The following is a 12,878-nucleotide window of genomic DNA, read 5'->3' on the forward strand; positions in this document are numbered from 1 at the left end:
TGGCCTGAATTCCTCAGTGAAAAGAGGGAATACTGGTCAGGTAGCATAACTGTGTGTGTGTTTTCTGTAAGAGTTTGTAGACTAAAAAAACCCCAACAACTTTAATTAAATAGCCTGTCATTGTCTCACATACCATTCTTCAATTTATTTGGAGAAGAAAACCTTTTCTCTTGTATTTTGATAGCCGGAATTCTCGTATGCACATTAATGGTTCACCAGCAAGTGGCGGTAGTGAGTAGTACTACGGCTTACTTGCTGCAGTGAAAAGAGGGGAAGAGGAGAACCAGGAAGCTCCCGACGACAAGGTACAACCTACCGAGTTGCAGACGCTTAAAACCGCCCTAAAACCGTCAGGCTTCTCTCGAGTCAAAGCAGAGAGCCGCAATGGATTGTCGAAAGAGAGGTGTGCCCGCTAGTGGCGATCGGACCACGCAGGAAGCCGGCGGCAAGCATAGCAAAGTGGACGGGAAGAGACACGTCGCCGCGCTCATCCTGGCGAGGGGCGGAAGCAAAGGTATCCCCCTGAAAAACATTAAGAAACTGGCCGGGGTGCCACTCATTGGATGGGTGCTCCGGGCGGCCGTGGACTCCAACATGTTTGACAGGTACGAGAACAAAAACAAAAGTGACCGTAAATGGCATCTGAAGGGCTAGAACAAGCCTGGGAAATTATTTTGAGCCGGGGGCCAAATTTAGAGAAAAAATGGGTCTTGGGGCCAGTGTATCTATTTTTAGGAACACGAATATTAAACCTCACACTAATGTCTTATTGAACGCTAAAACGTTATGACAGACCGCCTTAAAAAAACGGAATGGAATTTTAATTTTTTTTTCTGAATGAGACACCCAGGATGTAAATGAAAATGAAGAATGTGGGATTTACAATATTAACTATTAACGATAAAACACTGAATATTGACAACATATGAACGCCACACCCCCTCTCTTTTACGATCAAGCTAAACGCAACAAAAATACAACAAAAAGTGAAGGGTAAAAAAAACACCTACACTCTAATATATGCTAAATATCACTAAGCTTTAGGTTTGTTGTAAAAATCTCCTTCCAAGTTTGTCCCTGACACCCGCATTTCAGGCTGGATGCTCTGGAAACACTCCGTGGAAACACTCCCCACCCACACTGCTTGGTGCCTAGTTTGAGCTGCTGTGACTTAGATTACCATAGTAACTAATTAGACTACCATAGTAACTAGTATATCATGCAAAAGCGCAGATTCCAGCCCAGTGGTTCTTAACCTGGGTTCGATCGAACCCTAGGGGTTCGGTGAGTCGGCCTCAAGGGTTCGGTGGAGCCTTCGCCACGGAGGTAAAGACACATACGGCTTATCGTGTAAATACAAACTTCTCCCTATCAGCGTGTTATGGATACTCCCAAACAAAGTTCCCTCTAATTTTCTATCTGATTAGCAGGTTGTTTGATTGATCGATTGAAACTTTTACTCGCAGATTGCAAAGGAAGAGAATACATTATATGAAACAGTACAGTTTACACAGTACGGTACATATTCCGTACAATTGACCACTAAATGGTAAAACCCAAATAAGTTTTTCAACTTGTTTAAGTCGGGGTCCATGTTAATCATTTCATAGTAATGTGTATAAGGTGTGTAATTTGTTGTGAGTTCATGCACTGTGTTGGTGTTGTTCTTTAAACAAGGTTATGTTCATGCACGGTTAATTTTTCTGCACCAGTAAAAAACATGACTTTCTTGAATTTGAAAAAAAAAAAAAACATTTTATTTTTCACGAAAGAAGGGTTCGGTGAATGCACATATGAAACAGGTGGGGTTCAGTACCTCCAACAGGGTTAAAAACCACTGTTCCAGCCATTAAAATATGTTGTATAGTTCAAGACTTATTGCCATTTGAAAACATCACTGCACATCATAATGGCAGCTAAACTTTCGTTCCTAAAGATCTAAAAAAATTATTTGGGAATGTCCGGCGGGCCGGATTGAAAAGCTCAACGGGCCGCATGCAGCACCTGGGCCTTAGTTTGCTGAAGTCTGGGCTAGAACGTCCGTCCTGTGTCTACAGCGTGTGGGTGTCGACGGACCACGACACAATCGAGCAGGTGGCGCTTGACTGGGGCGCCAAGGTGCATCGGCGCAGCGCCCAAGTGGCACGGGACTCCACCTCATCATTGGAGACCATCCAGGAGTTTGTCCGACACCATCCGCGTATGCCAGACAAGCCCAAACGCCACGTTTGTTAGAGCGCCAAAACCTTTGACACATATACTATGTTTGTCTTCTCGCAGATGTGGACATAGTGTGTAACATCCAGGCCACCTCCCCCTGCCTCCACCCATTCCACGTGAAGGAGGCATTGGAGTTGATCATGCTGCAAGGCTTTGACTCCGTTTTCTCCGTGGTCCGCAGGCACCAGTTTCGCTGGCAGGAGGTCAATAAGGGCGGTAAGTAGACAAACTTGTGTGTGTGATGTCAGATACAGAATCATCTTTATTGGCCAAGTATGCTGCGATGAGGTGGCGACTTGTCCAGGGTGTACCCAGCCTTCCGCCCTAATGCAGCTAAGATAGGCTGCAGCACCCCCCGCCATCCCAAAAGGAACAAGCGGTAGAAAATGGATGGATGGATGGCCAAGTACGTAACACACAAAGAATTTGACATGGTACTGTGCTCTCTGTTCAATGCAAGAAACAGGGAAAAACGCAACAACGAGATTGTGCATATCATGGTCATCGAAAAAAAACTGACCACTGCAACAGCTCTGCTGTAACAGGATGAAGGCAACATAGAATAGAATAGATTGCCTTTTATTGTCACTATACACAGATACAATGAGATTAAAAGCAACTTCAGTATCAGTGCGACAGTCTATAAATATGCAAAAATAGGAAGGAAAGAAAATAAATAGTGCAAAACGAGGCAAGGTGCACAGTCCAGTCCTGAGAACGAATGTTATGAATATGTACGGCATTGTCTGCCGGGGAAGCAGCTTGTCTGCGACGTGGACGTACATCAATATATACAAGATTTACCCGCGAACAGCGATCTGCAAAGTATGCAAATAATAATAGGGCAGTGGCGGCTTCAAAGTGGATAAAGTCCAACTGGAGCAGCAGCGCAAAAAACGTGTAACGTCAGGTTGGCTGCAGCTCGCTGTTCCTCACAGACAATCGAGGGGACAGAAGTAGAGCCTCTAAATAGGAACACAATCTATAATAACACCAGAAAAAGATGCTAGCTTTGTTGCCAGTCGTTTTAAATAAAGAAAAAGTCACTAAAAGTGTCAAGGCGTTTGAACAGTTCTCAAATTACATTGTAAAATAAGCAACAACAATTGAAAATGGAGCAAAGCGATGTATAAAAATATATGTTAACACTAATTAATAACATTTGTTTTTTAATGTATGTACGCGGTATACATTTTTTTTCAGCGTCTTTATAGAAAATCATATTGTGGAAAAGTATAGGATGTCGTCATGGTGGCTACCTCCCTAACCATGCCCCCACCGCCACCGGCATCTTGGCAATCCAGGAGAAACCCTGATCTTGGTATGAAACAATGGGTAGTACTTTTCTACATAAAGATACTAAGGTAAAACAATTAGTATAAAATAATACATGTTGTGCACATATAATTGTAACATATATAGATAACCAACGAAACAAATCAGTGGCCTCTGCAGTGCTACAGGCCATTGTCTGCTGGGGTGGGGAGACAGCACGGCCAGAGACCGGAACAGACCCAACAAAGCAACCAACGGATCCGACTCCGTCTTAGGCTGCCCACTAGCTCTTGACCAATTTCCAGTACGTGGGGATGAGCGAGAATGCGTCCAAGGAGACAGAAATGTCCGGCACGTGCTCATTCAGCTACAGCTCCGTGAAGCCCGTCTTTTCCGATGTCGAACGCTACCGACACGTGCTCATTCAGCTAGAGCTCCGTGAAGCCCGTCTTTTCCGATGTCGAACGCTAGCTTCGTCTCTTCCTTCGCATCTCCTCCGGTCCCTCCACACGGACTCCGGTGTGGCAGAGAGCTAGCTGGGTGTCTTCGACACAAACATGGGCACGGCTCCCCCGAGGCAGTTTAAAAAGTTCGCAAAAGAGCAGGGCAGAAGCCACAAAAGTGCCACACAGTGTTGCGCGGCCCTGATCAGTTGATCCAAAAGGGAAACCTCACAAACACATAGGGGGAAACACAAGAGCAAGGAGCTCCTGTAGACAGCAGCCACTATAGTGGTGCCATTTTGATGTGGGGGAAAAATATTCTTAAAGCAGACTTCCTCTCCTTTCAGCGCCTGATCTAACCAAACCGTTGAACGTGGACCCGGCTAACCGTCCTCGGCGTCAGGACTGGGACGGCGAGCTGTGTGAGAATGGCTCTTTTTATTTCACCACCAAGGAGCTCCTCATGGACCGGGGTCTTCTGCAGGTTTGCGGCGATGTTGGGAAAACTTGCCAGAACCTTATGGGATGCCAAGCTTTGCCCTTTTAAATGCGCAGGGTGGCAAGGTGTCCTACTACGAGATGCTTCCTGAGTACAGCGTGGACATCGACGTGGACATCGACTGGCCCGTGGCTGAGCAGAGAGTCCTCAGGTTGCACACGTTTTTTTCTTCCCAAGTACGACTGCCTCTTAACATGCGTGTTAATGTCTCACAGGTATGGCTACTTTGGCCAGGCAACGCCGGAGGTGGTTCAGCTAATGTTCTGTAATGTATCGGGATGTTTGACTGAGGGCAAGATCTATATTTCTGCGTCTGGAGAGGAGATGATGTCTGTCAACACCAGAGACACGGCTGCCATCCGCATGCTGAAGCGAGAGAAAGTGGAGGTTGTCAGCTCTCAAGCACAGAGGCCGCCCCCCAAAAGTGGTCCATGTCTTCGTAATTTGATACTGCATCGACGTGCTTGCCCTGCAGGTGGTGCTGCTGACCACTCGAGAGGACCCTCTGACTCAGACGTTGGCGGATAGATTAGCCAAGAGGACAGGCTGTCAGGTGATTCAGGTAGGGGAGGAGCCTCTTCCTGATCTGACGGCCATGCTGAAGTCTAGGAAGCTGAATTGGAAGGATGTTGCATACATGGGTAAGGTGCTACCATTTTCCATCACTTACAAACCGCCATTGCCTTCTTATTCTGTGGCGTCCTGACCGCCAATGTCTTATCAGGTAATGACAAGCTTGACGTGGATTGTCTCAACCTGGCTGCGTTGAGCGGGGTCCCTGCCGATTCCTCCAAGGTGGCCGTCCAAGCCTCCAAGTACACTTGTCATTGCCTGGGCGGTAACGGCGCCGTCAAGGAGTTCGCAGAGCACATTCTGCTCCAGAAGGAAAAGGCCAAATATCAGAAGAAGCATGATGGCATCAATTCCCAGTAGAATCTCAAAATGGACTATGAAAGAAGTCTATTTGCACTTAAAAGATTTTTTGAAGAATGACATACATCACTGGTTGAAGTTTTTTGAAGACGTTCTTGTGTGTGTGAGAATGTGTGCAGACCAGTGGTTGTCATATTTGAGCTGGGTGCTAATACTAGCTTTTGTTGATTGAATTATGACAAACGTCACAAGTTAAAGTTTTTTGAAATGTTCTTAAATTGGTGCGTACAAGTGGGTGTGTTTTGTATGGGTTAATGGGTGCGGACCAGTGTTCGTGTCATAATTGAGCCAAGTGCTAATGCTAGTTTTTGTTTTTTTGAATTATGACAAACATCACTGGTCGAAGTTTTGTGTTCATGTTTTTGATTGGGTGTGGACCAGTGGGTGTTTCATATTCAAGCCAGGTGCTTATGCTAGTTAGCCAATTAATTAATTGTGATCATGAAGTTAATGTCAATATATTACTGATTTTCACGTTTGTCTTCCCCAAGATTCCTCAATGCTGATATTTGCTGAGTAAATTATTTAATTATCTATGTTTACAAATAAAATCACTTTTTGAACTATTGACCTGAATGATAAACTTTTTTTTTTCAAAGAAAAAAGTGCAAGTAGATGCATTTGTGTTACTACGGTAACTGCTATGTGACACATGCTAGACACCCAGAAAACCGCAAGAACATCAGTTAAAACCATAACAAAACCTATCTTGGGTAAAGCCCATTTAAATACGATTCAATTGGAGAATGTTTAACAAGCAAGATGTCAGATAGGATTTTGTTGTGAATCACTTCATAAAACAAAATGCGACAATTTGCACTTTTTAAAAAGTTAACACTAAGCTCTTTCAAACAATACATGCATCATTCCTCTACAGCTACAAACGTATTGACACTTATCCAGTAGCAGAGGTATGTACATTTTCACATCTACAGTAACCATCAAAATCTTAATGTTGATAGTTGAAAACTTGTTTGCATAAAAAAAAGTATTTTTTTAACGAGCAAATCAGCCCTCTCAAACATTAACAATGTCAGGACAGTGATAAAAAAGGAACATGAAATATAAGGAAGGAACAAATGGTCAGTCCGACTTGTCGACCGGCGTGATGACGAGCGGTCCATCGTTCTTTCCCGACTTGTTGGTGCACGGGCTGAAGAAGGGCAAGATACACTCTGTGAAGTTGTCGTTGAAGGTGTAAATGTGGATTTTAGCGTCCACGTTGTAGAAGGAAACCTGTCCTCTTTCATAGTCGACAAATATTCCAATCTTGTTTGGCCGAAGGTTCAGGTGGACGTCCGTGGAGGGCTCTGTGCGAAAGGCGTACTTGTTCCTGGTTTGAAGGAGAAAAGGCATTTTTTTAGAATAAATATGTACACAAAGTTGGGGCATGCATGGATTAGGACTCACTTGTCTCTCAAGCTGAGGAACCAGTATCCGTTACTTGGTGTGACATCAATCTTGCCCTTCCTGTTGCTGGATTGTCTAGCGACCCCCAGGTCCCAGTCAGTCTTGCCCCCCACAAGCACCTGTCACCAAGGCGAAGATACATTAACAACTAATCCCCCGTGGTCCTGTAGCTCCACTGACTCCTACTCACCTCCCAGTAGTGTCGCCCAGAGCTGATAGCCTCCCTCCCCAGGACACAGACCACCCTGTCAAACCTTTCTGTGTTGTCCGGAAGCAGCTGGTGCCGCTCGCCGCACCTTACCTGCACAGCAGATACCAAGATATCCGATGAGCACGCAGAGCCTTGTGACTGTCAACTTGCTGACATAAAACAACGTCTCACACTCTTCATGCTGTCTGACAGGATCAATCTGGGGTGGGCTGTGTTGCAGTCCAGTGTCACATCAGCTAAAAAAAAATGGAGGACATCATTGTTATCATCTGTATCATCATCATCATGAATCTTAGTCCTAGTCAACTGGTCTTTGTAAATGGGGCTTACTTGAATACTCCTGGACCCTCTTCATCCCTGCAGAAAACCAGTAATGCGTGTCAGGAAGGCATCTTAACATGCAAATGTGTGTGTGCAACACTCACTGGGCTGAGGACGTGTTGGACTGGCTTCCAGCAACGAAGCAATAAAACCTGCAGAGGTAGTACAGAACGTGGATCTCTAACTGTGACAAGGCAAACTATGATTCTGTCTCAACTGGTGCACTTCTGTACAAATTTAAAGGGGAACTGCACTTTTTTTGAAAGATTTTGCCTATCGTTCACAATCATTATGAAATACATGACGACGGATGGATTTAAAAAAAAAAGAGTATTCTAAATATTAAATTAATTAGATCAAAAGTTCACTTACAATAGGGCCTATGGTTATGCCTACAGAGCCCCTAAAATCATCCAAACACTTCCATTAGGGTTTTATATAAATGATGTAAGTGTGTAATGTAGTAATGGGCACAACTATAATAACTGTTCAGCAGCTCTCTGAAACAGCCAGGATATGCTGGTGTCATGTAACGTGATTAAAGTGTCTTCTTTGGGAACATTCTGCTACTTATTGAAAAAGTACGTATCTCTATTTTATCATATACCGTACTTTAAAAATACTGACCTATTTCAGCTTCCTATAGCTGTATTTGCGCTTGTTTGATTGGTGAAATGGAATCAAACGTCACAACTGCTTATGTCGGATTGGCGAAACAGAGTCATGTGACAGTGTCTGCCGGAAGCAGGGTCGCTGACATTAGAATACGTCTTTACAAGCCTTAATCGATATTTATGAACTGTGATAAAAATAAAAGTGACGATCGGAAATAAACTCAATGTAACGGAGTAAAAGTAGCATTTCTTCTTTTCAAAAATACTCAAATAAAAGTAAAAAGTATGTTACATTAAAACTACTGTCAAATACAATTAATCCAAAAACTTACTTGAGTAAATGTAATGGAGTAAATGTAGCACATTACTACTTACCTCTGCTAATACTTGGTTAATATTCAAGTCACGAAACGGAAATTGAGTATTGTTGGCGCTTTTTAAATGATTATTTATTGGATTTTATCAGTGGAGTAGTGGAGCTCCCATTGGCTCCACTGTAGCTGGAATTTTATTTAAGTTTTTTTTTTTATTATTTAGAAAGCATTAAAAAAATATATCCGTTGTCATGCCTTCCATAATGATTCTGACCAATAGGCAAAATTCCACAAAAAGTGCAGTTTCCCTTTAATGTGTTTTCACACGGTACAGCACTGTAAGTATCCAGATGTTGCTCTTATAACGCTCAAAATGGTTAGTTTGCAGTGATGGACATCTACCATGTTGAATATTTGCCATCTTAAAGACATCGCATGAGGGGGACAGACTTATTTGAAATAATGGCAGCTGACAAGCAAACCATAGCATGAGAAAATAAAGTGATACTTTAACTTAAAGAGTGCCTCTACTTTAGATTGTTTTGAAATAAGAGCTGTCTCTCGACCAATTTTTATGCCTTAAGTTGTGAGAGTCTGACTACAGGGAACATGCTTTTTTCTGTACCAGAATATGACAAAGTGTGTGTAGCACTTGGCTTCACTGTAACCACGGTGGGAGACGAGAAAAGGCTTGTGTGTTTATTCCTTTAATCTTAATAAACTTACAATGTTTGGCAGAGGTTTAGTTATAACAATTTTCAAGTTATACTATTTATAGTCACGGTGGCAAGTGTGGGGTTGGGTGGTGCAAAATATTTTCTTCTTCCTAGGGGTGGCTTAACAGAAAATATTTGAGAAGCACTGAAATAAAGCAAGAACTTATCAAAAATATGACCGAAGTTGTCGCTAACTTTGCAAAGGAAGTCAAGCTTATCACTGCTACTATGCACCATACTCAGGCAGAATAAGGCTAACATTAGCCAAGAATGTTAAAATAATATATAAATGGCGGACATTTATTTAATGAAAATATAGAAACGTTTTTCTGGTGTGTTTGAAGTTGAAGCAGCTGGAATGCGATACAGTAGATGTCACCTCTCCTAAGTAAATGCTGTACAATATAATTACATTACTTTATAAATCTACTGTAGTGTTTGTACTACATTTTTTTGCATTTTTTCATACAGTATTAATTCACAAAAACTTTGTTTTCCCCTTTTTAAAAGGCATGTTACTTGTTAAAATTGTGCTGTTTTGTCAGGCCAATTAAATTTATTTATTTAAATGGGTAACGATGATTTGAGATACAAGTGTTTTGAGTTAAGAGCTACATCACAGAACCGAATTAATGTCATATGTTGATGTACTACTGCAGTGACATTAGCGGTAACAATTCACAATAAAAGAGGAGAGAAGAAGAAGAAGAAGCAGTTAAACATTGCTCTCGTCATTTCCGGTAACACAGCGGTGTACTGATGGAAGTATTCTATTTGAGACACAGACTTGTTCTTAATCACACCACGAGAGAGCACCTGTCTCGGTTACGCTCCTTAGCCGCTCCTGGAACTTCTCCACCTGAGCCGCCAGCGACTTGTAGATGGCGCTTGTGCCCAGGTCAGACGCCACAGACACGCCAGACCAGTCTTTGGTGGGTGGAATGCTGCAGACCCCAGGGAAACTCTGGGAACAATACGCAGCCGTTTTGAGCGCGGAAATACAAAAAGCTAAATCATTTGGACGCCACTCACCTTAATGCCTTGTACGTAGTCGTCAGAAGTTGACAGTTTGGCAACCGCGCTTTCCCGCTGTTGGAGTTCCTTCACTTCCTGCTCCAGCTGCTGTACCATGGTGTCTGCCAGTTGCTCAGAGGTCTTCCGGTTGACCTCCATGGAGTCTATTAGATCCGATTGCGAGCGTTCGATGGCTGCTACCAGCTCAGAGAATATGCACACACTGCTGGCCGTCTCTTGCTCCACTGCTAGCTATTTCCAGATACACAACATTACTAACAAGCTTCCAAATTAGACTGATTATTTCAGCTAGAAGACAAGGACTCACCTTCATGTTTGCTACTGATATTCGGATCTCTTCAATCTTCCGGAGTCTTTGTTGGATCATCTCCTGGATCTTCTGTTCCGTCTCCTTCAGCTGGGCCTGGACATGTGCAAACACGATTAATACCAGATCCGTGCCTAACATTAGTGCTTGGCTTTCCCACCTGCTTTTCTATCCACACATCTTCCACCTTCACCGTGTTGTGACTGGAATGCTCCTCAGCCTCACAGTCGGGACAGATATACTCCCCGTCGGTAAGACAGATGATCTAAGCGCAGAATGAAAATGAGAGCGTTCCAGAGGTGAACGGGTGGAACAAAAAAAAAAAATTCTGGTACCATGATGCCCCTCTGGTGGATCTGGCAGATGGGAATGTTTTGGCTGCTGGCGACCCCACTCATGGTGAACCTCCTTCTGCCGGACAACTGGGACGGTAAAGCAATGGCTGGAAGCTCTTCACTGGCTCCGCTTGCCACAGAGATCGGACTTTGGTTAGGGACGGAAGATGCCATCGGAGTTGTGACTGTGGGTGTTGAGGTGATGAGTTTGCCATGGATTTTTGTTAGGGACAAAAAGACCATCTCGATGGTCACACGACTCACCTCGCTCCTTGCTGTTCAGGGACGTTTTGGGCGGAACACGTGGAAGCCTTTTGGTCAGTTCATTTATTAAAGCGCTGGGCATAGCGCCATCTTGTACACGTACTTTCTTATCCTTTGCCAACCCCCCATTCCCTGCAGACATGGATCTGTACTGCTCTGTGATTTCACGCAGCGTCCTGTTGATCTGGAGGTCCGGACGCTTCTGGAAGGTCCTTTTGCACAGAGGACATTGACATTCCTGCAGAGGAAGGACAAATGAAGACATGTGAATGTGAAGGTGGAGGTGGAGGTAGAAGAACCCACCTTGGCCCCGTCCCAGTACTGGTTGATGCAGGAGACACAGAAACTGTGACCGCACGGCGTGGAGGACGGGTTATTGAAGATGTCCAAGCAGATGGAACACGTGAACTGATCGCTGTCCAAAAAAGTGTTTAAAGACATCCTGCAAAAACAGGACAGCATGTGGTCGTAATAAGCACTTAGATAGTAGGGGTGCTTCAAGAGTTCCCCCCTCACACATGACAAGCGGCTAACTAATCTTAGCGCATACACTATAATACTGTATATTGTTATTCAACTAGACACACATTATATAACGTCTGCTTTGTTACCACAAATCTGATTACAATGAACATTTTAGGAATGAAGCGGAACGAAATGTTATCACAAAGATTACATTCTGTACAAAGTTTCTTTGTGTGTTGTTGGTTAGTAATTTCACAAACAATACATTTCAGTAAGACTGTACACATCAGGTTTTTAGACATTTGGAAACTAAACAAATGTGGACATGGAGAAGATCTGCCCTGTCAAATAGGATAATAAATGTTTGAGTGTGAACACTTTCCGTAAAAAAAACAAAAAACTTGTCCCTCAAGTTAGTCACAACTTCTTGTTCAGTTGTTTTTCTTTTGTGGCCAAACAAAGTGGAATTTCATTTGGACAATCTTCAATGTGTGTGACAATGGGTACCTTATTTTGCAAGGGTCGTCTCAGGTATCCGAATGGGCTTAAGGTATGTCGATCGTATCCTGTTGGCACTCACTGGTCTTGTAGCTGGTCTGCTTGTCGCTAACTAAAGAATCAGGGCGTGCAAGGCTTTTAAATTTCCTCACACCACACCCACGGAAGACTGCTTCCCCGTTCAATGTGGACGAACTGGTTGAGGAAGGAAAACCATGTACACACAAACAATAAAAAACATTTGCCCTTAACACCTTGGCACGGTTGGACTTATCAGCAATGGCCTGTATCCATAATAGTGGGCTGGCAAGGAAGTGTGTACATGTGGGGCTTTATGCGGGACAGGAATGAAAGAAGCTCATTGGTTATGTTATTGTCAACTGGCCTTGTGTATTGCACGTGTGTGTGTATGGGTTTGGTCCAGTCAAATCTGACATTTTCTTCAATGTGACATTCCTTTGGACTCATGATAAGATCAACTGTTTACCGAGTGTGTAGACATTTGGTGTACAAGACTACCAAAATCAGTGTATTGAAAACTTTATTTGATGCACAAAGTTAATTCTGCTTTGTGTGTTCTACTACCGCTACTCATTAAGCGCTTCAAATACGGCATTCAAAATGGCAACAATGGCCTTGGCCCCAGGGTCGGGGAGAGTGAGTCGCTCAGAGGCGATGTAGCTGGCTCGACCCGCCTTGGCCACAAGGCTGCGAGTGGATTCTGCGCCAGCAGCAGCTCTCTGGGCAGACAGGAGAATGAAATTGTTAATGAATCAGCAGCAGCAGGTTTATTTTTTGGGACGCACACTTGCGCAACCAAAAACAAAACAGGTCGAGGATGTTTTACTGTACCTGTATAGCAGCTTGCAGTATAGTCATTTCTGCACCGGGAGGTGCTGTGTTTAGTTTCATCAGCTCGTCTACAGCAGGACACAGAGCGTCCAACTAAAACCAGGTTGAGTCCTAATGACTATACGCAACAAGAAACATTTTAAGTTTGTCTGGAGCTGTGGTCACT

The 12,878-nt window shown here is 43.6% G+C and overlaps 3 protein-coding genes across 6 annotated transcripts in view; 1 reads left to right on the top strand and 2 right to left on the bottom strand.

Annotated features, from left to right (window-relative positions):
• The first annotated feature begins 257 nt into the window (after positions 1–257).
• On the top strand, positions 258–5,938 carry cmasa (cytidine monophosphate N-acetylneuraminic acid synthetase a). Its single transcript, XM_061913077.1, has 8 exons — positions 258–605; positions 2,058–2,200; positions 2,281–2,436; positions 4,286–4,422; positions 4,494–4,588; positions 4,653–4,824; positions 4,913–5,078; positions 5,162–5,938. Exons 1-8 carry the CDS (start codon positions 385–387, stop codon positions 5,368–5,370), a joined length of 1,299 nt encoding a protein of 432 aa, XP_061769061.1. The 5' UTR covers positions 258–384; the 3' UTR covers positions 5,371–5,938.
• Positions 5,463–12,242, bottom strand: LOC133560492 (E3 ubiquitin-protein ligase TRIM39). The gene is made up of 14 exons (XM_061913065.1): positions 11,870–12,242; positions 11,201–11,339; positions 10,898–11,135; positions 10,634–10,818; positions 10,459–10,563; positions 10,299–10,394; positions 9,989–10,222; positions 9,773–9,920; positions 7,417–7,464; positions 7,322–7,348; positions 7,163–7,227; positions 6,971–7,081; positions 6,781–6,899; positions 5,463–6,703 (listed from the first exon to the last, which is right to left on the bottom strand). Exons 2-14 carry the CDS (start codon positions 11,336–11,338, stop codon positions 6,454–6,456), a joined length of 1,764 nt encoding a protein of 587 aa, XP_061769049.1. The 5' UTR covers position 11,339; positions 11,870–12,242; the 3' UTR covers positions 5,463–6,453.
• A 141-nt stretch (positions 12,243–12,383) lies between these two features.
• The window catches only part of tkfc (triokinase/FMN cyclase), a 48,637-nt gene continuing 48,142 nt past the window's right edge, over positions 12,384–12,878 (bottom strand). For 3 of the 4 annotated variants that reach the window (XM_061913069.1, XM_061913068.1, XM_061913066.1), the window contains exons 17-18: positions 12,713–12,805; positions 12,384–12,600 (exon numbers count right to left, since the gene is read on the bottom strand). In XM_061913069.1, the coding sequence (XP_061769053.1) occupies positions 12,448–12,600; positions 12,713–12,805 (246 nt within the window). In that variant the 3' untranslated portion in view covers positions 12,384–12,447. The remainder of the gene's footprint in view (positions 12,601–12,712; positions 12,806–12,878) is intronic. The other variant, XR_009808452.1, reaches the window with a different exon arrangement.

Source organism: Nerophis ophidion, linkage group LG10 (genome assembly GCF_033978795.1).
Source record: "Nerophis ophidion isolate RoL-2023_Sa linkage group LG10, RoL_Noph_v1.0, whole genome shotgun sequence".
Taxonomy (NCBI): Eukaryota; Metazoa; Chordata; class Actinopteri; order Syngnathiformes; family Syngnathidae; genus Nerophis; species Nerophis ophidion.

Coding starts and splice junctions, on each gene's coding strand:
- LOC133560492 (XM_061913065.1), bottom strand. CDS start 11,338: ATGTCTTTAAACACTTTTTTGGACAGCGATCAGTTCACGTGTTCCATC. Junction 11,136..11,200: donor AGTACTGGGACGGGGCCAAG/GTGGGTTCTTCT, acceptor CTTCCTCTGCAG/GAATGTCAATGTCCTCTGTG. Junction 7,082..7,162: donor TGTCAGACAGCATGAAGAGT/GTGAGACGTTGT, acceptor TCTGCTGTGCAG/GTAAGGTGCGGCGAGCGGCA.
- cmasa (XM_061913077.1), top strand. CDS start 385: ATGGATTGTCGAAAGAGAGGTGTGCCCGCTAGTGGCGATCGGACCACG. Junction 4,825..4,912: donor TGAAGCGAGAGAAAGTGGAG/GTTGTCAGCTCT, acceptor CTTGCCCTGCAG/GTGGTGCTGCTGACCACTCG. Junction 5,079..5,161: donor GAAGGATGTTGCATACATGG/GTAAGGTGCTAC, acceptor ATGTCTTATCAG/GTAATGACAAGCTTGACGTG.